Consider the following 24,654-nt stretch of genomic DNA (forward strand, 5'->3'; position numbering starts at 1 on the left):
CTTCGGGACAATTCTCTGAAAGTCTTTGAGTGGCCCAGCCAGAGCACGAACTTGAACGCGATCAAACATATCTGGAGAGACCTGGAAAAAAAACTGTGCAGCGACGCTGCTGGTTACTGACCCAACGCTCTAACTCCCCATCCAACCTGACAGCTTGAGAGGATCTACAGAGAAGAAACTCCCCAAATACATTTGTGCCAAGCTTGTAGCGTCAGACCCACGAACAGTCGGGCTGTAATCACTGCCAAAGGTTCTCCAACAAAGTACCGAGGAAAGGGTCTGAATACTTATGGAAATGTGATGTCATTTATATAAATATATATATATTTGTTTTTGCTTTGTCGTTATGGGGTATTGTGTGTAGATTGATGAGGGGAAAAAACAATTTAATCAATATTAGGATAAGGCTGGAACGTAACTGGCTTGAACACATTCCAAATGCACTGTATTTGCAAACGTATGTGGACACCCCTTCAAATTAGTGGATGTGGCGTTTTATGACCACACCTGTTGCTGACAGGTGTATAAAATCGAGCACACAGCCATGCAATCTCCATAGACAAACATTGGCAGTAGAATGGCCTTACTGAAGAGCTCAGTGAGGCGTGGTACCATCATAGGATGCCACCTTTCCAACAAGTCAGTTGGTCAAATTTCTGCCACATCTTTATGATATATCATGTTCAGAAACGCAACGTGACTGCAAGACACAGGTCGGAATGTCTGACTGAAATACGGGAGAAATCGACTTATCTTTTAAGGTGTTTGAATTTGTTTATAAAATGCGGGGACATGATTGTTTGGTTGCGGGACAAAGGGCCAAAGTGTGGGACTGTCCCGCACAATCCGGGAAATGTGGTCACCCGAGGTTAGATGGCGGTGCCATTACTCCCCCCCCCCTCCCCTCCCCCCCCCCCCTTTTTTTGTGAATAAATGTGCAATATACATTCCAAACTGTGAAAGGCAGCAAGACGCAACAACGCGTCTATTCTGCCGGAAAGCAACACGAAGAAGAACTTGTGACGATAGTGAAATGGCTGCGCCCATGAAGAATGGGCGACACTTTGGTCAATGGATAGGCATTTTGTTATTTTGGGGGGGTCTCATACCCTCTGCCACGGCGCTTATCGAGGGACTTTATTGTGGCACGGAGATTTGTTACGATGTCCTCGGAGTACCGAGAGATGCGGTTAAATCCGACATAGGTCGTGCATACAGACAGTTAGCCAGAAAGTATCACCCCGATAGATTCTCAAGCCTTACAGGCGAGACACGTGAAAGTGCTCATCAACATTTTTTGCTCATTGCAACTGCATATGAAACTCTGAAGGTAAGTGTAGAAACCCCACGGATGATTCGTACCATAGACCTCCATTTCTCCAGCTCTCTGGCCAAGCTGGGGTTGCCGTCGGTTCTCGCTGACGTCAACTTATGTTGTATATGCCAATGTGGCACTTTTCTCTAACCTCTGAATCCAAGGCCCGCAGTCAATTTGAACCTTTTGGCTTATAGTGTACCATTACTGTCAATTACTATTTACTCAATAGACCTGAAGAGACTCAACATTGAAGTGATCAGGATAGTCGCTTTTCACGGAGCTACCGTAGTAGTATCCCGAGAAAGGTAGAGCAGGTATGTCCTTCCTGCTTCTTAAAGTAGGGGTGCTGATCTAGGATCAGGGCCCCCATGGCTATATTCTCTTGTTTGTTGTAATCTAAAAGGCAAAGAACTGATCCTAGGTAAGCACTCCTACTCATAGATGCTTCATATATACATACAGCTGTAAATCATTCTGATAAGGGACAGGGAGCCTAGTGGTTAGCGTGTTGGACTAGTAACCAGCAGGGAGCCTAGTGGTAAGAGCGTTGGACTAGTAACCAGCAGGGAGCCTAGTGGTTAGAGTGTTGGACTAGTAACCAGCAGGGAGCCTAGTGGTTAGCGTGTTGGACTAGTAACCAGCAGGCAGCCGAGTGGTAGAGCGTTGGGCCAGTAACCAGCAGGGAGCCGAGGTTAGAGCGTTGGGCCAGTTGGAGCGTTGGGCCAGTAACCAGCAGGCAGCCTAGTGGTTAGCGTGTTGGACTAGTAACCAGCAGGGAGCCTAGTGGTTAGAGCGTTGGACTAGTAACCAGCAGGGAGCCTAGTGGTTAGAGTGTTGGACTAGTAACCAGCAGGGAGCCTAGTGGTTAGCGTGTTGGACTAGTAACCAGCAGGGAGCCTAGTGGTTAGAGCGTTGGACTAGTAACCAGCAGGTAGCCTAGTGGTTAGCGTGTTGGACTAGTAACCAGCAGGTAGCCTAGTGGTTAGCGTGTTGGACTAGTAACCAGCAGGGAGCCTAGTGGTTAGCGTGTTGGACTAGTAACCAGCAGGCAGCCTAGTGGTTAGAGTGTTGGACTAGTAACCAGCAGGGAGCCTAGTGGTTAGAGTGTTGGACTAGTAACCAGCAGGGAGCCTAGTGGTTAGAGTGTTGGACTAGTAACCAGCAGGCAGCCTAGTGGTTAGAGCGTTGGACTAGTAACCAGCAGGCAGCCTAGTGGTTAGAGCGTTGGGCCAGTAACCAGCAGGGAGCCTAGTGGTTAGAGTGTTGGACTAGTAACCAGCAGGGAGCCTAGTGGTTAGAGCGTTGGACTAGTAACCAGCAGGGAGCCTAGTGGTTAGCGTGTTGGGTTAGTAACCAGCAGGGAGCCTAGTGGTTAGCGTGTTGGACTAGTAACCAGCAGGGAGCCTAGTGGTTAGCGTGTTGGACTAGTAACCAGCAGGTAGCCTAGTGGTTAGAGTGTTGGACTAGTAACCAGCAGGGAGCCTAGTGGTTAGAGTTGGTAGTAACCAGCAGGGAGCCTAGTGGTTAGAGTGTTGGACTAGTAACCAGCAGGAGACTAGTGGTTAGAGCGTTGGACTAGTAACCAGCAGGCAGCCTAGTGGTTAGAGCGTTGGGCCAGTAACCAGCAGGGAGCCTAGTGGTTAGAGTGTTGGACTAGTAACCAGCAGGGAGCCTAGTGGTTAGAGCGTTGGACTAGTAACCAGCAGGGAGCCTAGTGGTTAGCGTGTTGGGCTAGTAACCAGCAGGGAGCCTAGTGGTTAGCGTGTTGGACTAGTAACCAGCAGGCAGCCTAGTGGTTAGCGTGTTGGACTAGTAACCAGCAGGGAGCCTAGTGGTTAGAGCGTTGGACTAGTAACCAGCAGGCAGCCTAGTGGTTAGCGTGTTGGACTAGTAACCAGCAGGCAGCCGAGTGGTTAGCGTGTTGGACTAGTAACCAGCAGGCAGCCTAGTGGTTAGAGCGTTGGACTAGTAACCAGCAGGGAGCCTAGTGGTTAGAGCGTTGGGTCAGTAACCAGCAGGGAGCCTAGTGGTTAGAGTGTTGGACTAGTAACCAGCAGGGAGCCTAGTGGTTAGAGTTGGACTAGTAACCAGCAGGGAGCCTAGAGGTTAGAGCGTTGGGTCAGTAACCAGCAGGTAGCCTAGTGGTTAGAGTGTTGGACTAGTAACCAGCAGGGAGCCTAGTGGTTAGCGTGTTGGGCCAGTAACCAGCAGGGAGCCTAGTGGTTAGAGTGTTGGACTAGTAACCAGCAGGGAGCCTAGTGGTTAGCGTGTTGGTAGTAACCAGCAGGGAGCCTAGTGGTTAGAGCGTTGGACTAGTAACCAGCAGGGAGCCTAGTGGTTAGAGTGTTGGGCCAGTAACCAGCAGGGAGCCTAGTGGTTAGCGTGTTGGACTAGTAACCAGCAGGGAGCCTAGTGGTTAGAGCGTTGGACTAGTAACCAGCAGGTAGCCTAGTGGTTGTTGGACTAGTAACCAGCAGGCAGCCTAGTGGTTAGCGTGTTGGACTAGTAACCAGCAGGGAGCCTAGTGGTTAGAGTGTTGGACTAGTAACCAGCAGGGAGCCTAGTGGTTAGCGTGTTGGACTAGTAACCAGCAGGGAGCCTAGTGGTTAGCGTGTTGGACTAGTAACCAGCAGGGAGCCTAGTGGTTAGCGTGTTGGACTAGTAACCAGCAGGCAGCCTAGTGGTTAGCGTGTTGGACTAGTAACCAGCAGGGAGCCTAGTGGTTAGAGCGTTGGGCCAGTAACCAGCAGGGAGCCTAGTGGTTAGAGTGTTGGACCAGTAACCAGCAGGCAGCCTAGTGGTTAGAGTGTTGGACTAGTAACCAGCAGGGAGCCTAGTGGTTAGAGCGTTGGGCCAGTAACCAGCAGGGAGCCTAGTGGTTAGAGTGTTGGACTAGTAACCAGCAGGGAGCCTAGTGGTTAGAGCGTTGGGCCAGTAACCAGCAGGGAGCCTAGTGGTTAGCGTGTTGGACTAGTAACCAGCAGGGAGCCTAGTGGTTAGCGTGTTGGACTAGTAACCAGCAGGGAGCCTAGTGGTTAGCGTGTTGGACTAGTAACCAGCAGGGAGCCTAGTGGTTAGCGTGTTGGACTAGTAACCAGCAGGGAGCCTAGTGGTTAGAGCGTTGGACTAGTAACCAGCAGGGAGCCTAGTGGTTAGAGTGTTGGACCAGTAACCAGCAGGCAGCCTAGTGGTTAGAGCGTTGGACTAGTAACCAGCAGGCAGCCTAGTGGTTAGAGCGTTGGGCCAATAACCAGCAGGGAGCCTAGTGGTTAGAGTGTTGGACTAGTAACCAGCAGGGAGCCTAGTGGTTAGAGCGTTGGACTAGTAACCAGCAGGGAGCCTAGTGGTTAGCGTGTTGGGTTAGTAACCAGCAGGAGCCTAGTGGTTAGCGTGTTGGACTAGTAACCAGCAGGCAGCCGAGTGGTTAGCGTGTTGGACTAGTAACCAGCAGGCAGCCTAGTGGTTAGCGTGTTGGACTAGTAACCAGCAGGGAGCCTAGTGGTTAGAGTGTTGGACTAGTAACCAGCAGGCAGCCTAGTGGTTAGCGTGTTGGACTAGTAACCAGCAGGCAGCCTAGTGGTTAGAGCGTTGGACTAGTAACCAGCAGGGAGCCTAGTGGTTAGAGCGTTGGGTCAGTAACCAGCAGGTAGCCGAGTGGTTAGAGTGTTGGACTAGTAACCAGCAGGGAGCCTAGTGGTTAGAGCGTTGGCTAGTAACCAGCAGGGAGCCTAGTGGTTAGAGCGTTGGGTCAGTAACCAGCAGGTAGCCGAGTGGTTAGAGTGTTGGACTAGTAACCAGCAGGGAGCCTAGTGGTTAGCGTGTTGGGCCAGTAACCAGCAGGGAGCCTAGTGGTTAGAGCGTTAACCAGCAGGACTAGTAACCAGCAGGGAGCCTAGTGGTTAGAGTGTTGGACTAGTAACCAGCAGGTAGCCGAGTGGTTAGAGTGTTGGACTAGTAACCAGCAGGGAGCCTAGTGGTTAGCGTGTTGGGCCAGTAACCAGCAGGTAGCCTAGTGGTTAGAGTGTTGGACTAGTAACCAGCAGGGAGCCTAGTGGTTAGCGTGTTGGACTAGTAACCAGCAGGGAGCCTAGTGGTTAGAGTGTTGGACTAGTAACCAGCAGGGAGCCTAGTGGTTAGAGCGTTGGGCCAGTAACCAGCAGGGAGCCTAGTGGTTAGCGTGTTGGACTAGTAACCAGCAGGGAGCCTAGTGGTTAGAGCGTTGGACTAGTAACCAGCAGGGAGCCTAGTGGTTAGAGTGTTGGACTAGTAACCAGCAGGGAGCCTAGTGGTTAGCGTGTTGGACTAGTAACCAGCAGGCAGCCGAGTGGTTAGAGTGTTGGACTAGTAACCAGCAGGCAGCCTAGTGGTTAGCGTGTTGGACTAGTAACCAGCAGGCAGCCTAGTGGTTAGCGTGTTGGACTAGTAACCAGCAGGGAGCCTAGTGGTTAGAGTGTTGGGTCAGTAACCAGCAGGCAGCCTAGTGGTAAGAGCGTTGGGCCAGTAACCAGCAGGGAGCCGAGTGGTTAGAGCGTTGGGCCAATAACCAGCAGGTAGCCTAGTGGTAAGAGAGTTGGGTCAGTAACCAGCAGGGAGCCTAGTGGTTAGCGTGTTGGACTAGTAACCAGCAGGCAGCCGAGTGGTAAGAGCGTTGGGCCAGTAACCAGCAGGGAGCCGAGTGGTAAGAGCGTTGGGCCAGTAACCAGCAGGGAGCCTAGTGGTTAGAGTGTTGGACTAGTAACCAGCAGGGAGCCTAGTGGTTAGCGTGTTGGGCCAGTAACCAGCAGGGAGCCTAGTGGTTAGCGTGTTGGACTAGTAACCAGCAGGCAGCCGAGTGGTAAGAGCGTTGGGCCAGTAACCAGCAGGGAGCCGAGTGGTAAGAGCGTTGGGCCAGTAACCAGCAGGGAGCCTAGTGGTTAGCGTGTTGGACTAGTAACCAGCAGGGAGCCTAGTGGTTAGCGTGTTGGACTAGTAACCAGCAGGGAGCCGAGTGGTTAGAGTGTTGGGCCAGTAACCAGCAGGTAGCCTAGTGGTTAGCGTGTTGGACTAGTAACCAGCAGGTAGCCTAGTGGTTAGCGTGTTGGGCCAGTAACCAGCAGGCAGCCGAGTGGTTAGAGTGTTGGGCCAGTAACCAGCAGGCAGCCGAGTGGTTAGAGCGTTGGGCCAATAACCAGCAGGTAGCCTAGTGGTAAGAGCGTTGGGTCAGTAACCAGCAGGGAGCCTAGTGGTTAGAGTGTTGGGTCAGTAACCAGCAGGAAGCCGAGTGGTTAGAGTGTTGGGTCAGTAACCAGCAGGAAGCCGAGTGGTTAGAGTGTTGGGCCAGTAACCAGCAGGGAGCCTAGTGGTTAGAGCGTTGGACTAGTAACCAGCAGGGAGCCTAGTGGTTAGCGCATTGGGCCAGTAACCAGCAGGGAGCCTAGTGGTTAGAGCGTTGGGCCAATAACCAGCAGGGAGCCTAGTGGTTAGAGCGTTGGGCCAGTAACCAGCAGGCAGCCTAGTGGTTAGAGCGTTGGGCCAGTAACCAGCAGGCAGCCTAGTGGTTAGAGCGTTGGACTAGTAACCAGCAGGGAGCCTAGTGGTTAGAGCATTGGGCCAGTAACCAGCAGGGAGCCTAGTGGTTAGAGCGTTGGGCCAATAACCAGCAGGTATCCTTGGACTAGTAACCGAAAGGTTGCTGGATCAAATCCCCGAACTGACAAGAAAAAAATCTGTCATTCTGAACAGGCAGTTAACCCACTGTTCCTGGCCGTCATTAAAAATAAGAATTTGTTCTTAACTGACTTGCCTAGTTAAATAAAGGTAATATATATTTTTAAATAATCTTCTAGTCGTCTTGTTACTAGGCCTATTTTCTAGTGGTTGTTATAGTTTGTTAAAGGAAGGTGAAAATAAGGGCCATTTCCTCCTGTGTATCAGGATGAGGACTCCCGTAGAGACTACGACTACATGCTGGACCACCCTGAAGAGTACTACAGCCACTACTACACCTACTACAGGAGACGACTGGCACCTAAAGTGGACGTACGGATTGTCATTCTGGTCACCGTGGTTGCTATATCCATCTTCCAGGTACAGTCGTATCTTCACGTACTCTCAAAAGTCTCTTGGCTTAAATGCAATTATATATTTCAATGGAAATTGTTTCCACACTAAAACCCAAATAGTCCCCATGTGGCAACCTATTTCATGTCCATAGGGCTCTGGTCCAAAGAAGTACACTGAATAGGGAATAGGTTGCCATTTGGGAAACATTCTAACACTTTTCTTCCTTCAGTACTACAGTTGGTGGGCCAGCTACACTGAAGCCATCAACTACCTATCAACGGTCCCCAAGTTTCGTATCCAGGCGACAGAGATAGCCAAGCAGCTGGGTCTCCTGAACAAGACTAAAGAGAAGGGCAAGAACCGTCGGTCCAAAGAGGAGATCCGGGAACAGGAAGAAGAGGTCATCCGTGACATCATCAAGAACAAGATCGACATCAAGGGAGGCTACCAGAAGCCTAAAATCTTGGACATCCTGCTCTGTCAGATTGTCCTGTTCCCTTACTGCCTGTGTGCCTATGTGGTCTGGTACTGTAAGTGGATCTACAGGTTCACCGTCTGCAGAGAAGAGTACGGAGACGAGGAGAAGCTCTACATCATCAGGAGGAACATGGAGATGTCTCAGTCTCAGTTCGACAGTCTGGAGGCGGAGCAGAGAGACACGTTACTGGAGAGGCAGCTCTGGATCAAAGACAACTATGAGGTCTGTAGTAGTGGGGGGGGGCAGAAGTTGTAGTAGTGGGGGGGGGGGGGGCAGAAGACGTTGTTGTAGTATTATAGTATCTAGTATTATAGTAGTAGTGGTGGTGGGGGGGGGGGGCAGAAGTTGTTGTAGTATTGTAGTAGTAGTGGGGGGCGGCAGAAGTTGTGTAGTATTATAGTATCTAGTATTATAGTAGTGGGGGCGGCAGAAGTTGTTGTAGTAGTGGGGGCGGCAGAAGTTGTTGTAGTATTATAGTATCTAGTATTATAGTAGTAGTAGTGGGGGGGCGGCAGCAGAAGTTGTTGTAGTATTATAGTATCTAGTATTATAGTATCTAGTATTATAGTAGTAGTAGTGGTGGGGGGCGGCAGCAGTTGTTGTAGTATTATAGTATCTAGTTTTATAGTAGTAGTAGTGGTGGGGGGGCGGAATAAGTTATTGTAGTGTTAAAGTATCTAGTATTATAGTAGTGGTGGTGGGGGGGGACGGCAGAAGTTGTTGTAGTATTATAGTATCTAGTATTATAGTAGTAGTGGTGGTGGGGGGGGGGGCGGAAGAAGTTATTGTAGTGTTAAAGTAGCTTGTCGTATTATAGTATTACATTTACATTACATTTAAGTCATTTAGCAGACGCTCTTATCCAGAGCGACTTACAAATTGGTGAATTCACCTTCTGACATCAGTGGAACAGCCACTTTACAATAGTGCATCTAAATCAGCATTTAAGGGGGGTGAGAAGGATTGCTTTATCCTATCCTAGGTATTCCTTGAAGAGGTGGGGTTTCAGGTGTCTCCGGAAGGTGGTGATTGACTCCGCTGTCCTGGCGTCGTGAGGGAGTTTGTTCCACCATTGGGGGGCCAGAGCAGCGAACAGTTTTGACTGGGCTGAGCGGGAACTGTACTTCCTCAGTGGTAGGGGGCGAGCAGGCCAGAGGTGGATGAACGCAGTGCCCTTGTTTGGGTGTAGGGCCTGATCAGAGCCTGGAGGTACTGCGGTGCCGTTCCCCTCACAGCTCCGTAGGCAAGCACCATGGTCTTGTAGCGGATGCGAGCTTCAACTGGAAGCCAGTGGAGAGAGCGGAGGAGCGGGGTGACGTGAGAGAACTTGGGAAGGTTGAACACCAGACGGGCTGCGGCGTTCTGGATGAGTTGTAGGGGTTTAATGGCACAGGCAGGGAGCCCAGCCAACAGCGAGTTGCAGTAATCCAGACGGGAGATGACAAGTGCCTGGATTAGGACCTGCGCCGCTTCCTGTGTGAGGCAGGGTCGTACTCTGCGGATGTTGTAGAGCATGAACCTACAGGAACGGGCCACCGCCTTGATGTTAGTTGAGAACGACAGGGTGTTGTCCAGGATCACGCCAAGGTTCTTAGCGCTCTGGGAGGAGGACACAATGGAGTTGTCAACCGTGATGGCGAGATCATGGAGCGGGCAGTCCTTCCCCGGGAGGAAGAGCAGCTCCGTCTTGCCGAGGTTCAGCTTGAGGTGGTGATCCGTCATCCACACTGATATGTCTGCCAGACATGCAGAGATGCGATTCGCCACCTGGTCATCAGAAGGGGGAAAGGAGAAGATTAATTGTGTGTCGTCTGCATAGCAATGATAGGAGAGACCATGTGAGGTTATGACAGAGCCAAGTGACTTGGTGTATAGCGAGAATAGGAGAGGGCCTAGAACAGAGCCCTGGGGGACACCAGTGGTGAGAGCGCGTGGCGAGGAGACAGATTCTCGCCACGCCACCTGGTAGGAGCGACCTGTCAGGTAGGACGCAATCCAAGCGTGGGCCGCACCGGAGATGCCCAACTCGGAGAGGGTCGAGAGGAGGATCTGATGGTTCACAGTGTCGAAGGCAGCCGATAGGTCTAGAAGGATGAGAGCAGAGGAGAGAGAGTTAGCTTTAGCAGTGCGGAGCGCCTCCGTGATACAGAGAAGAGCAGTCTCAGTTGAATGACTAGTCTTGAAACCTGACTGATTTGGATCAAGAAGGTCATTCTGAGAGAGATAGCGGGAGAGCTGGCCAAGGACGGCACGTTCAAGAGTTTTGGAGAGAAAAGAAAGAAGGGATACTGGTCTGTAGTTGTTGACATCGGAGGGATCGAGTGTAGGTTTTTTCAGAAGGGGTGCAACTCTCGCTCTCTTGAAGACGGAAGGGACGTAGCCAGCGGTCAGGGATGAGTTGATGAGCGAGGTGAGGTAAGGGAGAAGGTCTCCGGAAATGGTCTGGAGAAGAGAGGAGGGGATAGGGTCAAGCGGGCAGGTTGTTGGGCGGCCGGCCGTCACAAGAAGCGAGATTTCATCTGGAGAGAGAGGGGAGAAAGAGGTCAGAGCACAGGGTAGGGCAGTGTGATCAGAACCAGCGGTGTCGTTTGACTTAGCAAACGAGGATCGGATGTCGTCGACCTTCTTTTCAAAATGGTTGACGAAGTCATCTGCAGAGAGGGAGGAGGGGGGAGGGGGAGGAGGATTCAGGAGGGAGGAGAAGGTGGCAAAGAGCTTCCTAGGGTTAGAGGCAGATGCTTGGAATTTAGAGTGGAAGAAAGTGGCTTTAGCAGCAGAGACAGAGGAGGAAAATGTAGAGAGGAGGGAGTGAAAGGATGCCAGGTCCGCAGGGAGGCGAGTTTTCCTCCATTGCCTCTCGGCTGCCCGGAGCACTGTTCTGTGAGCTCGCAATGAGTCGTCGAGCCACGGAGCGGGAGGGGAGGACCGAGCCGGCCTGGAGGATAGGGGACATAGAGAGTCAAAGGATGCAGAAAGGGAAGAGAGGAGGGTTGAGGAGGCAGAATCAGGAGATAGGTTGGAGAAGGTATGAGCAGAGGGAAGAGATGATAGGATGGAAGAGGAGAGAGTAGCGGGGGAGAGAGAGCGAAGGTTGGGACGGCGCGATACCATCCGAGTAGGGGCAGTGTGGGAAGTGTTGGATGAGAGCGAGAGGGAAACGGATACAAGGTAGTGGTCGGAGACTTGGAGGGGAGTTGCAATGAGGTTAGTGGAAGAACAGCATCTAGTAAAGATGAGGTCGAGCGTATTGCCTGCCTTGTGAGTAGGGGGAGAGGGTGAGGTCGAAAGAGGAGAGGAGTGGAAAGAAGGAGGCAGAGAGGAATGAGTCAAAGGTAGACGTGGGGAGGTTAAAGTCGCCCAGGACTGTGAGAGGTGAGCCGTCCTCAGGAAAGGAGCTTATCAAGGCATCAAGCTCATTGATGAACTCTCCGAGGGAACCTGGAGGGCGATAAATAATAAGGATGTTAAGCTAGAAAGGGCTGGTAACTGTGACAGCATGGAATTCAAAGGAGGCGATAGACAGATGGGTAAGGGGAGAAAGAGAGAATGACCACTTGGGAGAGATGAGGATCCCGGTGCCACCACCCCGCTGACCAGAAGCTCTCGGGGTGTGCGAGAACACGTGGGCGGACGAAGAGAGAGGAGTAGCAGTGTTGTCTGTGGTGATCCATGTTTCCGTCAGTGCCAAGAAGTCGAGGGACTGGAGGGAGGCATAGCCTGAGATGAACTCTGCCTTGTTGGCCGCAGATCGGCAGTTCCAGAGGCTACCGGAGACCTGGAACTCCACGTGGGTCGTGGCGCTGGGACCACCAGATTAGGGTGGCCGCGGCCACGCGGTGTGGAGCGTTTGTATGGTCTGTGCAGAGAGGAGAGAACAGGGATAGATAGACACATAGTTGACAGGCTACAGAAGAGGCTACGCTAATGCAAAGGAGATTGGAATGACAAGTGGACTACACTTATCGAATGTTCAGAACGTTAAGCTTACGTAGCAAGAATCTTATTGACTAAAATGATTGAAATGATACAGTACTGCTGGAGTAGGCTAGCTGGCAGTGGCTACGTTGTTGACACTACACTAATCAAGTCGTTCCGTCGAGTGTAATAGTTTCTACAGTGCTGCTATTCGGGGGCTAACTGGCTAGCTAGCAGTGTTGATTACGTAACGTTACGTTAAAAGAACGACAATAGCGACAATAGTATCTAGTATTATAGTATCTAGTATTATAGTAGTAGTGGTGGGGGGGGAAGAAGTTGTTGTAGTATTATAGTATCTAGTATTATAGTAGTAGTGGTGGGGGGGGGGGGTTGCGGAAGAAGTTATTGTAGTATTATAGTATCTAGTAGTATAGTAGTAATGGTGGGGTGGACAGCAGAAGTTGTTGTAGTATTAAAGTAGCTTGTAGTATTATAGTATCTAGTATTATAGTAGTAGTGGTGGGGGGGGCGGAAGAAGTTGTAGTATTATAGTAGAAGTGGTGGGGGGACGGCAGCAGTTGTTGTAGTATTATAGTATCTAGTATTATAGTAGTAGTGGTGGGGGGGGGAAGAAGTTGTTGTAGTATTATAGTATCTAGTATTATAGTAGTAGTGGTGGGGGGGAAGAAGTTGTTGTAGTATTATAGTATCTAGTATTATAGTAGTCATGGGGGGACGGCAGAAGTTGTTGTAGTATTATAGTATCTAGTATGATAGTAGTCATGGGGGGGGCGGCAGAAGTTGTTGTAGTATTATAGTATCTAGTATTATAGTAGTCATGGGGGGGGGGCGGCAGAAGTTGTTGTAGTATTATAGTATCTAGTATTATAGTATCTAGTATTATAGTCTAGTATTATAGTATCTAGTATTATAGTTGTGGTGGGGGGGCGGTAGAAGTTGTTGTATTATTATAGTATCTAGTATTATAGTTGTGGTGGTGGGGGGGCGGTAGAAGTTGTTGTAGTATTATAGTATCTAGTATTATAGTTGTGGTGGGGGGGGGGGGTAGAAGTTGTTGTATTATTATAGTATCTAGTATTATAGTATCTAGTTGTTGTATTATTATAGTATCTAGTATTATAGTATCTAGTATTATAGTTGTGGTGGTGGGGGGGGGCGGAAGAAGTTGTTGTATTATTATAGTATCTAGTATTATAGTTGTGGTGGTGGGGGGGGCGGTAGAAGTTGTTGTATTATTATAGTATCTAGTATTATAGTATCTAGTATTATAGTATCTAGTATTATAGTATCTAGTATTATAGTATCTAGTATTATAGTTGTGGTGGTGGGGGGGCGCGGTAGAAGTTGTTGTATTATTATAGTATCTAGTATTATAGTATCTAGTATTATAGTAGTAGTAGTGGTGGGGGGCGGCAGCAGTTGTTGTAGTATTATAGTATCTAGTTTTATAGTAGTAGTAGTGGTGGGGGGCGGAATAAGTTATTGTAGTGTTAAAGTATCTAGTATTATAGTAGTGGTGGTGGGGGGGGACGGCAGAAGTTGTTGTAGTATTATAGTATCTAGTATTATAGTAGTAGTGGTGGTGGGGGGGCGGAAGAAGTTATTGTAGTGTTAAAGTAGCTTGTCGTATTATAGTATCTAGTATTATAGTATCTAGTATTATAGTAGTAGTGGTGGGGGGGGAAGAAGTTGTTGTAGTATTATAGTAGTAGTGGGGGGGGGGGCGGAAGAAGTTATTGTAGTATTATAGTATCTAGTATTATAGTAGTAATGGTGGGGGGACAGCAGAAGTTGTTGTAGTATTAAAGTAGCTTGTAGTATTATAGTATCTAGTATTATAGTAGTAGTGGTCGGAAGAAGTTGTAGTATTATAGTAGAAGTGGTGGGGGGTGCAGCAGTTGTTGTAGTATTATAGTATCTAGTATTGTAGTAGTGGTAGTGGGGGGGGGCAGAAGTTGTTGTAGTATTATAGTATCTAGTATTGTAGTAGTGGTAGTGGGGGGGCAGAAGTTGTTGTAGTATTATAGTATCTAGTATGATAGTAGTCATGGGGGGGCGGCAGAAGTTGTTGTAGTATTATAGTATCTAGTATTATAGTAGTCATGGGGGGGCGGCAGAAGTTGTTGTAGTATTATAGTATCTAGTATTATAGTAGTAGTAGTGGGGGGGGCAGCAGTAGTAGTAGTAGTGGTGGTGGTGGTGGGGGGGCAGCAGAAGTTGTTGTAGTATTATAGTATCTAGTATTATAGTTGTGGTGGTGGGGGGGACGGCAGAAGTTGTTGTGGTATTATAGTATCTAGTATTATAGTAGTAGTGGTGGGGGGGGGGCGGAAGAAGTTATTGTAGTATTAAAGTAGCTTGTAGTATAAAAGTATCTAGTATTATAGTATCTAGTATTATAGTAATAGTGGTGGGGGGACGGCAGCAGTTGTTGTAGTATTGTAGTATTATAGTATCTAGTATTATAGTAGTAGTGGTGGGGGGACGGCAGGAGTTGTAGTATTATAGTATCTAGTATTATAGTATCTAGTATTGTAGTAGTAGTGGTGGGGGGACGGCAGGAGTTGTTGCAGTATTATAGTATCTAGTATTATAGTATCTAGTATTGTAGTAGTAGTGGTGGGGGGACGGCAGGAGTTGTTGCAGTATTATAGTAGTAGTGGTGGGGTGACGGCAGCAGTTGTTGTAGTATTATAGTATCTAGTATTATAGTAGTAGTGGTGGGGGGACGGCAGCAGTTGTAGTATTATAGTATCTAGTTTTATAGTATCTAGTATTATAGTTGTGGTGGGGGGGGGGGCGGAAGAAGTTGTTGTATTATTATAGTATCAGGTATTATAGTATTATAGTTGTGGTGGTGGGGGGGGGCGGTAGAAGTTGTTGTAGTATTATAGTATCTAGTATTATAGTTGTGGTGGTGGGGGGGGCGGTAGAAGTTGTTGTATTATTATAGTATCTAGTATTATAGTATCTAGTATTATAGTATCTAGTATTATAGTTGTGGTGGGGGGAAGAAGTTGTTGTAGTATTATAGTATCTAGTATTATAGTATCTAGTATTATAGTTGTGGTGGGGGGGGGCGGTAGAAGTTGTTGTATTATTATAGTATCTAGTATTATAGTATCTAGTATTATAGTTGTGGTGGTGGGGGGGCGGTAGAAGTTGTTGTAGTATTATAGTATCTAGTATTATAGTATCTAGTATTATAGTTGTGGTGGGGGGCGGTAGAAGTTGTTGTATTATTATAGTATCTAGTATTATAGTTGTGGTGGTGGGGGGCGGCAGTTGTTGTATTATTATAGTATCTAGTATTATAGTATCTAGTATTATAGTATCTAGTATTATAGTATCTAGTATTATAGTTGTGGTGGGGGGCGGTAGAAGTTGTTGTATTATTATAGTATCTAGTATTATAGTTGTGGTGGTGGGGGGGCGGTAGAAGTTGTTGTATTATTATAGTATCTAGTATTATAGTTGTGGTGGTGGGGGGCGGTAGAAGTTGTTGTATTATTATAGTATCTAGTATTATAGTTGTGGTGGTGGGGGGCGGCAGCAGTTGTAGTAGTAGTAGTAGTAGTAGTAGTGGGGGGGCGGCAGAAGTTGTTGTAGTATTATAGTATCTAGTATTGTAGTATCTAGTATTATAGTAGTAGTAGTGGGGGCGGCAGCAGTTGTAGTAGTAGTAGTAGTAGTAGTGGGGGGGGCGGCAGCAGAAGTTGTTGTAGTATTATAGTATCTAGTATTGTAGTAGTGGTAGTGGGGGGACGGCAGAAGTTGTTGTAGTATTATAGTATCTAGTATTGTAGTAGTGGTAGTGGGGGGGGCAGAAGTTGTTGTAGTATTATAGTATCTAGTATGATAGTAGTCATGGGGGCGGCAGAAGTTGTTGTAGTATTATAGTATCTAGTATTATAGTAGTCATGGGGGGCGGCAGAAGTTGTTGTAGTATTATAGTATCTAGTATTATAGTAGTAGTAGTGGGGGGCGGCAGCAGCAGTAGTAGTAGTAGTAGTGGTGGTGGTGGGGGGGGGGGGCAGCAGAAGTTGTTGTAGTATTATAGTATCTAGTATTATAGTATCTAGTATTATAGTTGTGGTGGTGGGGGGACGGCAGAAGTTGTTGTGGTATTATAGTATCTAGTATTATAGTAGTAGTGGTGGGGGGCGGAAGAAGTTATTGTAGTATTAAAGTAGCTTGTAGTATAAAAGTATCTATTATTATAGTATCTAGTATTATAGTAATAGTGGTGGGGGGACGGCAGCAGTTGTTGTAGTATTGTAGTATTATAGTATCTAGTATTATAGTAGTAGTGGTGGGGGGACGGCAGGAGTTGTAGTATTATAGTATCTAGTATTATAGTATCTAGTATTGTAGTAGTAGTGGTGGGGGGACGGCAGGAGTTGTTGCAGTATTATAGTATCTAGTATTATAGTATCTAGTATTGTAGTAGTAGTGGTGGGGGGACGGCAGGAGTTGTTGCAGTATTATAGTAGTAGTGGTGGGGTGACGGCAGCAGTTGTTGTAGTATTATAGTATCTAGTATTATAGTAGTAGTGGTGGGGGGACGGCAGGAGTTGTAGTATTATAGTATCTAGTATTATAGTATCTAGTATTGTAGTAGTAGTGGTGGGGGGACGGCAGGAGTTGTTGCAGTATTATAGTATCTAGTATTATAGTATCTAGTATTGTAGTAGTAGTGGTGGGGGGGCAGGAGTTGTTGCAGTATTATAGTAGTAGTGGTGGGGGACGGCAGCAGTTGTAGTATTATAGTATCTAGTTTTATAGTATCTAGTATTATAGTTGTGGTGGGGGGGGGGGGGCGGAAGAAGTTGTTGTATTATTATAGTATCAGGTATTATAGTATTATAGTTGTGGTGGGGGGCGGTAGAAGTTGTTGTAGTATTATAGTATCTAGTATTATAGTATCTAGTATTATAGTATCTAGTATTATAGTTGTGGTGGGGGGCGGAAGAAGTTGTTGTAGTATTATAGTATCTAGTATTATAGTATCTAGTATTATAGTTGTGGTGGGGGGCGGTAGAAGTTGTTGTAGTATTATAGTATCTAGTATTATAGTATCTAGTATTATAGTTGTGGTGGGGGGCGGAAGAAGTTGTTGTAGTATTATAGTATCTAGTATTATAGTATCTAGTATTATAGTTGTGGTGGGGGGGGCGGAAGAAGTTGTTGTATTATTATAGTATCTAGTATTATAGTATCTAGTATTATAGTATCTAGTATTATAGTATCTAGTATTATAGTATCTAGTATTATAGTTGTGGTGGTGGGGGGGCGGTAGAAGTTGTTGTAGTATTATAGTATCTAGTATTATAGTATCTAGTATTATAGTTGTGGTGGGGGGGGGCGGTAGAAGTTGTTGTATTATTATAGTATCTAGTATTATAGTTGTGGTGGTGGGGGGCGGTAGAAGTTGTATTATTATAGTATTATAGTATCTAGTATTATAGTATCTAGTATTATAGTATCTAGTATTATAGTTGTGGTGGGGGGGGCGGTAGAAGTTGTTGTATTATTATAGTATCTAGTATTATAGTTGTGGTGGTGGGGGGGGGTAGAAGTTGTTGTATTATTATAGTATCTAGTATTATAGTTGTGGTGGTGGGGGGGGGCGGTAGAAGTTGTTGTATTATTATAGTATCTAGTATTATAGTTGTGGTGGTGGGGGGCGGTAGAAGTTGTTGTATTATTATGGTATCTAGTATTATAGTATCTAGTATTATAGTATCTAGTATTATAGTTGTGGTGGGGGGGGGGCGGTAGAAGTTGTTGTATTATTATAGTATCTAGTATTATAGTTGTGGTGGTGGGGGGGGCGGTAGAAGTTGTTGTAGTATTATAGTATCTAGTATTATAGTATCTAGTATTATAGTATCTAGTATTATAGTTGTGGTGGGGGGCGGTAGAAGTTGTTGTATTATTATAGTATCTAGTATTATAGTAGTAGTGGTGGGGGCGGCGGAAGAAGTTGTAGTATTATAGTAGAAGTGGTGGGGGACGGCAGCAGTTGTTGTAGTATTATAGTATCTAGTATTGTAGTAGTGGTAGTGGGGGGACGGCAGCAGTTGTTGTAGTATTATAGTATCTAGTATTGTAGTAGTGGTGGTGGTGGGGGGCAGAAGTTGTTGTAGTATTATAGTATCTAGTATGATAGTAGTCAGCAGAAGTTGTTGTAGTATTATAGTATCTAGTATTATAGTAGTCATCTAGTTGTTGTAGTATTATAGTATCTAGTATTATAGTAGTAGTGGTGCAGCAGCAGTAGTAGTAGTAGTGGTGGTGGTGGTGGTGGGGGGGGCAGAAGTTGTTGTAGTATTATAGTATCTAGTATTATAGTTGTGGTGGTAGTTGTTGTGGTATTATAGTATCTAGTATTATAGTAGTAGTGGTGGGGGGCGGAAGAAGTTATTGTAGTATTAAAGTAGCTTGTAGTATAAAAGTATATAGTATTATAGTATCTAGTATTATAGTAATAGTGGTGGGGGACGGCAGCAGTTGTTGTAGTATTGTAGTATTATAGTATCTAGTATTATAGTAGTAGTGGTGGGGGGACGGCAGGAGTTGTAGTATTATAGTATCTAGTATTATAGTATCTAGTATTGTAGTAGTAGTGGTGGGGGGACGGCAGGAGTTGTTGCAGTATTATAGTATCTAGTATTATAGTATCTAGTATTGTAGTAGTAGTGGTGGGGGACGGCAGGAGTTGTTGCAGTATTATAGTAGTAGTGGTGGGGTGACGGCAGCAGTTGTTGTAGTATTATAGTATCTAGTATTATAGTAGTAGTGGTGGGGGGACGGCAGCAGTTGTAGTATTATAGTATCTAGTTTTATAGTATCTAGTATTATAGTTGTGGTGGGGGGCGGAAGAAGTTGTTGTATTATTATAGTATCAGGTATTATAGTATTATAGTTGTGGTGGTGGGGGGGCGGTAGAAGTTGTTGTAGTATTATAGTATCTAGTATTATAGTATCTAGTATTATAGTTGTGGTGGGGGGCGGTAGAAGTTGTTGTATTATTATAGTATCTAGTATTATAGTTGTGGTGGGGGGGGGCGGTAGAAGTTGTTGTAGTATTATAGTATCTAGTATTATAGTATCTAGTATTATAGTATCTAGTATTATAGTTGTGGTCGGAAGAAGTTGTTGTAGTATTATAGTATCTAGTATTATAGTATCTAGTATTATAGTTGTGGTGGGGGGGGCGGTAGAAGTTGTTGTATTATTATAGTATCTAGTATTATAGTATCTAGTATTATAGTTGTGGTGGTGGGGGGGGCGGTAGAAGTTGTTGTAGTATTATAGTATCTAGTATTATAGTATCTAGTATTATAGTTGTGGTGGGGGGGCGGTAGAAGTTGTTGTATTATTATAGTATCTAGTATTATAGTTGTGGTGGTGGGGGGGGCGGTAGAAGTTGTATTATTATAGTATCTAGTATTATAGTATCTAGTATTATAGTATCTAGTATTATAGTATCTAGTATTATAGTTGTGGTGGGGGGGCGGTAGAAGTTGTTGTATTATTATAGTATCTAGTATTATAGTTGTGGTGGTGGGGGGCGGTAGAAGTTGTTGTATTATTATAGTATCTAGTATTATAGTTGTGGTGGTGGGGGCGGTAGTTGTTGTATTATTATAGTATCTAGTATTATAGTTGTGGTGGTGGGGGCGGTAGAAGTTGTTGTATTATTATAGTATCTAGTATTATAGTATCTAGTATTATAGTAGTAGTAGTAGTGGGGCGGCAGCAGTTGTAGTAGTAGTAGTGGGGGGGGGGCAGTAGAAGTTGTTGTAGTATTATAGTATCTAGTATTGTAGTAGTGGTAGTGGGGGGCGGCAGAAGTTGTTGTAGTATTATAGTATCTAGTATTATAGTAGTCATCAGAAGTTGTTGTAGTATTATAGTATCTAGTATTATAGTAGTAGTAGTGGGGGGCGGCAGCAGCAGTAGTAGTAGTAGTAGTGGTGGTGGTGGTGGGGGGGCAGCAGAAGTTGTTGTAGTATTATAGTATCTAGTATTATAGTATCTAGTATTATAGTTGTGGTGGTGGGGGGACGGCAGAAGTTGTTGTGGTATTATAGTATCTAGTATTATAGTATCTAGTATTATAGTAGTAGTGGTCGGAAGAAGTTATTGTAGTATTAAAGTAGCTTGTAGTATAAAAGTATCTAGTATTATAGTATCTAGTATTATAGTAATAGTGGTGGGGGACGGCAGCAGTTGTTGTAGTATTGTAGTATTATAGTATCTAGTATTATAGTAGTAGTGGTGGGGGGGCAGGAGTTGTAGTATTATAGTATCTAGTATTATAGTATCTAGTATTGTAGTAGTAGTGGTGGGGGGACGGCAGGAGTTGTTGCAGTATTATAGTATCTAGTATTATAGTATCTAGTATTGTAGTAGTAGTGGTGGGGGGACGGCAGGAGTTGTTGCAGTATTATAGTAGTAGTGGTGGGGTGACGGCAGCAGTTGTTGTAGTATTATAGTATCTAGTATTATAGTAGTAGTGGTGGGGGGGACGGCAGCAGTTGTAGTATTATAGTATCTAGTTTTATAGTATCTAGTATTATAGTTGTGGTGGGGGGGCGGAAGAAGTTGTTGTATTATTATAGTATCAGGTATTATAGTATTATAGTTGTGGTGGTGGGGGGGCGGTAGAAGTTGTTGTAGTATTATAGTATCTAGTATTATAGTATCTAGTATTATAGTATCTAGTATTATAGTTGTGGTGGGGGGGCGGAAGAAGTTGTTGTAGTATTATAGTATCTAGTATTATAGTATCTAGTATTATAGTTGTGGTGGGGGGCGGTAGAAGTTGTTGTAGTATTATAGTATCTAGTATTATAGTATCTAGTATTATAGTTGTGGTGGGGGGCGGAAGAAGTTGTTGTAGTATTATAGTATCTAGTATTATAGTATCTAGTATTATAGTTGTGGTGGTGGGGGGGCGGAAGAAGTTGTTGTATTATTATAGTATCTAGTATTATAGTATCTAGTATTATAGTATCTAGTATTATAGTTGTGGTGGTGGGGGGCGGTAGAAGTTGTTGTAGTATTATAGTATCTAGTATTATAGTATCTAGTATTATAGTTGTGGTGTGGTGGGGGGCGGTAGAAGTTGTTGTATTATTATAGTATCTAGTATTATAGTTGTGGTGGTGGGGGGCGGTAGAAGTTGTTGTATTATTATAGTATCTAGTATTATAGTATCTAGTATTATAGTATCTAGTATTATAGTATCTAGTATTATAGTTGTGGTGGGGGGGCGGTAGAAGTTGTTGTATTATTATAGTATCTAGTATTATAGTTGTAGTGGTGGGGGGGCGGTAGAAGTTGTTGTATTATTATAGTATCTAGTATTATAGTTGTGGTGGTGGGGGGCGGTAGAAGTTGTTGTATTATTATAGTATCTAGTATTATAGTTGTGGTGGTGGGGGGGCGGTAGAAGTTGTTGTATTATAGTATCTAGTATTATAGTATCTAGTATTATAGTTGTGGTGGGGGGGCGGTAGAAGTTGTTGTATTATTATAGTATCTAGTATTATAGTTGTGGTGGTGGGGGGGGCGGTAGAAGTTGTTGTAGTATTATAGTATCTAGTATTATAGTATCTAGTATTATAGTATCTAGTATTATAGTTGTGGTGGGGGGGGGCGGTAGAAGTTGTTGTATTATTATAGTATCTAGTATTATAGTTGTGGTGGTGGGGGGGGCGGTAGAAGTTGTTGTAGTATTATAGTATCTAGTATTATAGTTGTGGTGGGGGGCGGTAGAAGTTGTTGTATTATTATAGTATCTAGTATTATAGTTGTGGTGGGGGGGGGGTAGAAGTTGTTGTATTATTATAGTATCTAGTATTATAGTATCTAGTATTATAGTTGTGGTGGTGGGGGGGGGGGCGGAAGTTGTTGTATTATTATAGTATCTAGTATTATAGTTGTGGTGGTTTGGGGGGGGTAGAAGTTGTTGTATTATTATAGTATCTAGTATTATAGTATCTAGTATTATAGTATCTAGTATTATAGTTGTGGTGGGGGGCGTATTAGAAGTTGTTGTATTATTATAGTATCTAGTATTATAGTTGTGGTGGTGGGGGGCGGTAGAAGTTGTTGTATTATTATAGTATCTAGTATTATAGTATCTAGTATTATAGTAGTAGTGGTGGGGGGGGGCGGAAGAAGTTATTGTAGTATTAAAGTAGCTTGTAGTATAAAAGTATCTAGTATTATAGTATCTAGTATTATAGTTGTGGTGGTGGGGGCGGTAGAAGTTGTTGTATTATTATAGTATCTAGTATTATAGTTGTGGTGGTGGGGGGGCGGTAGAAGTTGTTGTATTATTATAGTATCTAGTATTATAGTATCTAGTATTATAGTATCTAGTATTATAGTTGTGGTGGGGGGGCGGTAGAAGTTGTTGTATTATTATAGTATCTAGTATTATAGTTGTGGTGGTGGGGGGGCGGTAGAAGTTGTTGTATTATTATAGTATCTAGTATTATAGTATCTAGTATTATAGTAGTAGTGGGGGGGGGGGCGGAAGAAGTTATTGTAGTATTAAAGTAGCTTGTAGTATAAAAGTATCTAGTATTATAGTATCTAGTATTATAGTTGTGGTGGTGGGGGGGCGGTAGAAGTTGTTGTATTATTATAGTATTATTATAGTATCTAGTATTATAGTATCTAGTATTATAGTATCTAGTATTATAGTTGTGGTGGGGGGCGGTAGAAGTTGTTGTATTATTATAGTATCTAGTATTATAGTTGTGGTGGTGGGGGCGGTAGAAGTTGTTGTATTATTATAGTATCTAGTATTATAGTATCTAGTATTATAGTTGTGGTGGGGGGTGGTAGAAGTTGTTGTATTATTATAGTATCTAGTATTATAGTTGTGGTGGTGGGGGGGGCGGTAGAAGTTGTTGTAGTATTATAGTATCTAGTATTATAGTTGTGGTGGTGGGGGGTAGAAGTTGTTGTAGTATTATAGTATCTAGTATTATAGTATCTAGTATTATAGTATCTAGTATTATAGTTGTGGTGGTGGGGGGGGCGGTAGAAGTTGTTGTATTATTATAGTATCTAGTATTACAGTATCTAGTATTATAGTTGTGGTGGTGGGGGGCGGAAGAAGTTGTTGTAGTATTATAGTAGTAGTAGTTGTGGGGGGACGGCAGAAGTTGTTGTAGTATTATAGTTGTGGTGGGGGGGGCGGCAGAAGTTGTTGTAGTATTATAGTATCTAGTATTATAGTATCTAGTATTATAGTTGTGGTGGTGGGGGGGGGCGGTAGAAGTTGTTGTAGTATTATAGTATCTAGTATTATAGTATCTAGTATTATAGTTGTGGTGGTGGGGGGCGGAAGAAGTTGTTGTAGTATTATAGTATCTAGTATTATAGTATCTAGTATTATAGTTGTGGTGGTGGGGGGGCGGAAGAAGTTGTTGTAGTATTATAGTATCTAGTATTATAGTATCTAGTATTATAGTTGTGGTGGTGGGGGGCGGAAGAAGTTGTTGTAGTATTATAGTATCTAGTATTATAGTATCTAGTATTATAGTTGTGGTGGTGGGGGGGCGGAAGAAGTTGTTGTAGTATTATAGTATCTAGTATCTTGTATTATAGTAGTAGTGGGGGGGACGGCAGAAGTTGTTGTAGTATTAATGTAGCTTGTAGTATTATAGTATCTAGTATTATAGTAGTAGTGGTGGGGGGGGCAGGAGTTGTTGTAGTATTATAGTAGTAGTGGTGGGGGGACGACAGGAGTTGTTGTATAATAGTAGTAGTAGTAGTTGTAGTAGTATCACTGGTATAGTTGTAGTAGTAACACTGTAGCAGTATTAGTAGCAGTAATAGTATGTAGTAGTTGTGTAGTTGTATTAGCTAGTAGTAGTATAGTTGTATTAGGATATTTGTAGTAGTATGGTTGTAGTAGCAGTACTGTAGTAGTAGTGTATTTGTAGTAGTATAGTTGTAGTAGCAGTACTGTAGTAGTATGATATTTGTAGTAGTATGGTTGTAGTAGCAGTACTGTAGTAGTATGATATTTGTGGTAGCAGTAGTTTAGTAGTATGATATTTGTAGTAGTATAGTTGTAGTAGCAGTACTGTAGTAGTATGATATTTGTAGTAGTATAGTTGTAGTAGCAGTACTGTAGTAGTATGATATTTGTAGTAGTATGGTTGTAGTAGCAGTACTGTAGTAGTATGATATTTGTGGTAGCAGTAGTGTAGTAGTATGATATTTGTAGTAGTATGGTTGTAGTAGTTGTAGCAGTATAGTTATGAAATTTGTAGTTGCAGCAGTGTAGTTGTAGCTGTATAGTTGTAGTAGTAGTAATAATAGTAACAGTGTGAAGCTTTGCCCCATGTATTATGACGTGATCACAACATATAGGTGTTTTGCCAACTCCATGTTTGGCATAGGGGGGCAGAAACAGACACTAATGGGAAATGGTTACAGATTTAAAACCCCAAATGATTTCTGAATGTGTTTCTACAGTTCTGTTGTTTTCCATTGTTGTACAGGTGTACAAGGAAGAACAGGAGGAAGAGATGAAGACGAAGATGGCCCTGGACCCCAGGTGGAAGAGGTACCGACGGTGGATGAAGAATGAAGGACCTGGACGGCTCACTTTTATTGACGATTGACAACATGCCGATCAATAATCACACCTGACTTGTGCCTGTTGTACAGTCACACTGTGTTTGTATACCTGTGTATTTGTGAATAAATCTACCGATGATGTTTATACAGACGCTTAACAATAATTCCTTTTTGTACGGAATGGTAACATTATTTTCAAGAGATATTCTATCGGGACAGAGATCTTTTATATAATGATGAGACGCTCATGTCTCCGCCC

At 44.3% G+C, this 24,654-nt stretch overlaps 1 protein-coding gene across 1 annotated transcript; it reads left to right on the top strand.

Moving 5' to 3' along the window:
* The first annotated feature begins 971 nt into the window (after nt 1-971).
* LOC135548048 (dnaJ homolog subfamily C member 25-like) lies at nt 972-24,542 on the top strand. The gene is made up of 4 exons (XM_064977250.1): nt 972-1,330; nt 7,232-7,384; nt 7,590-8,060; nt 24,317-24,542. Exons 1-4 carry the CDS (start codon nt 1,034-1,036, stop codon nt 24,437-24,439), a joined length of 1,044 nt encoding a protein of 347 aa, XP_064833322.1. The 5' UTR covers nt 972-1,033; the 3' UTR covers nt 24,440-24,542.
* Nucleotides 24,543-24,654: the final 112 nt, after the last annotated feature.

The sequence above is a fragment of the Oncorhynchus masou genome, chromosome 11, assembly GCF_036934945.1.
Source record: "Oncorhynchus masou masou isolate Uvic2021 chromosome 11, UVic_Omas_1.1, whole genome shotgun sequence".
Lineage (NCBI taxonomy): Eukaryota > Metazoa > Chordata > Actinopteri > Salmoniformes > Salmonidae > Oncorhynchus > Oncorhynchus masou.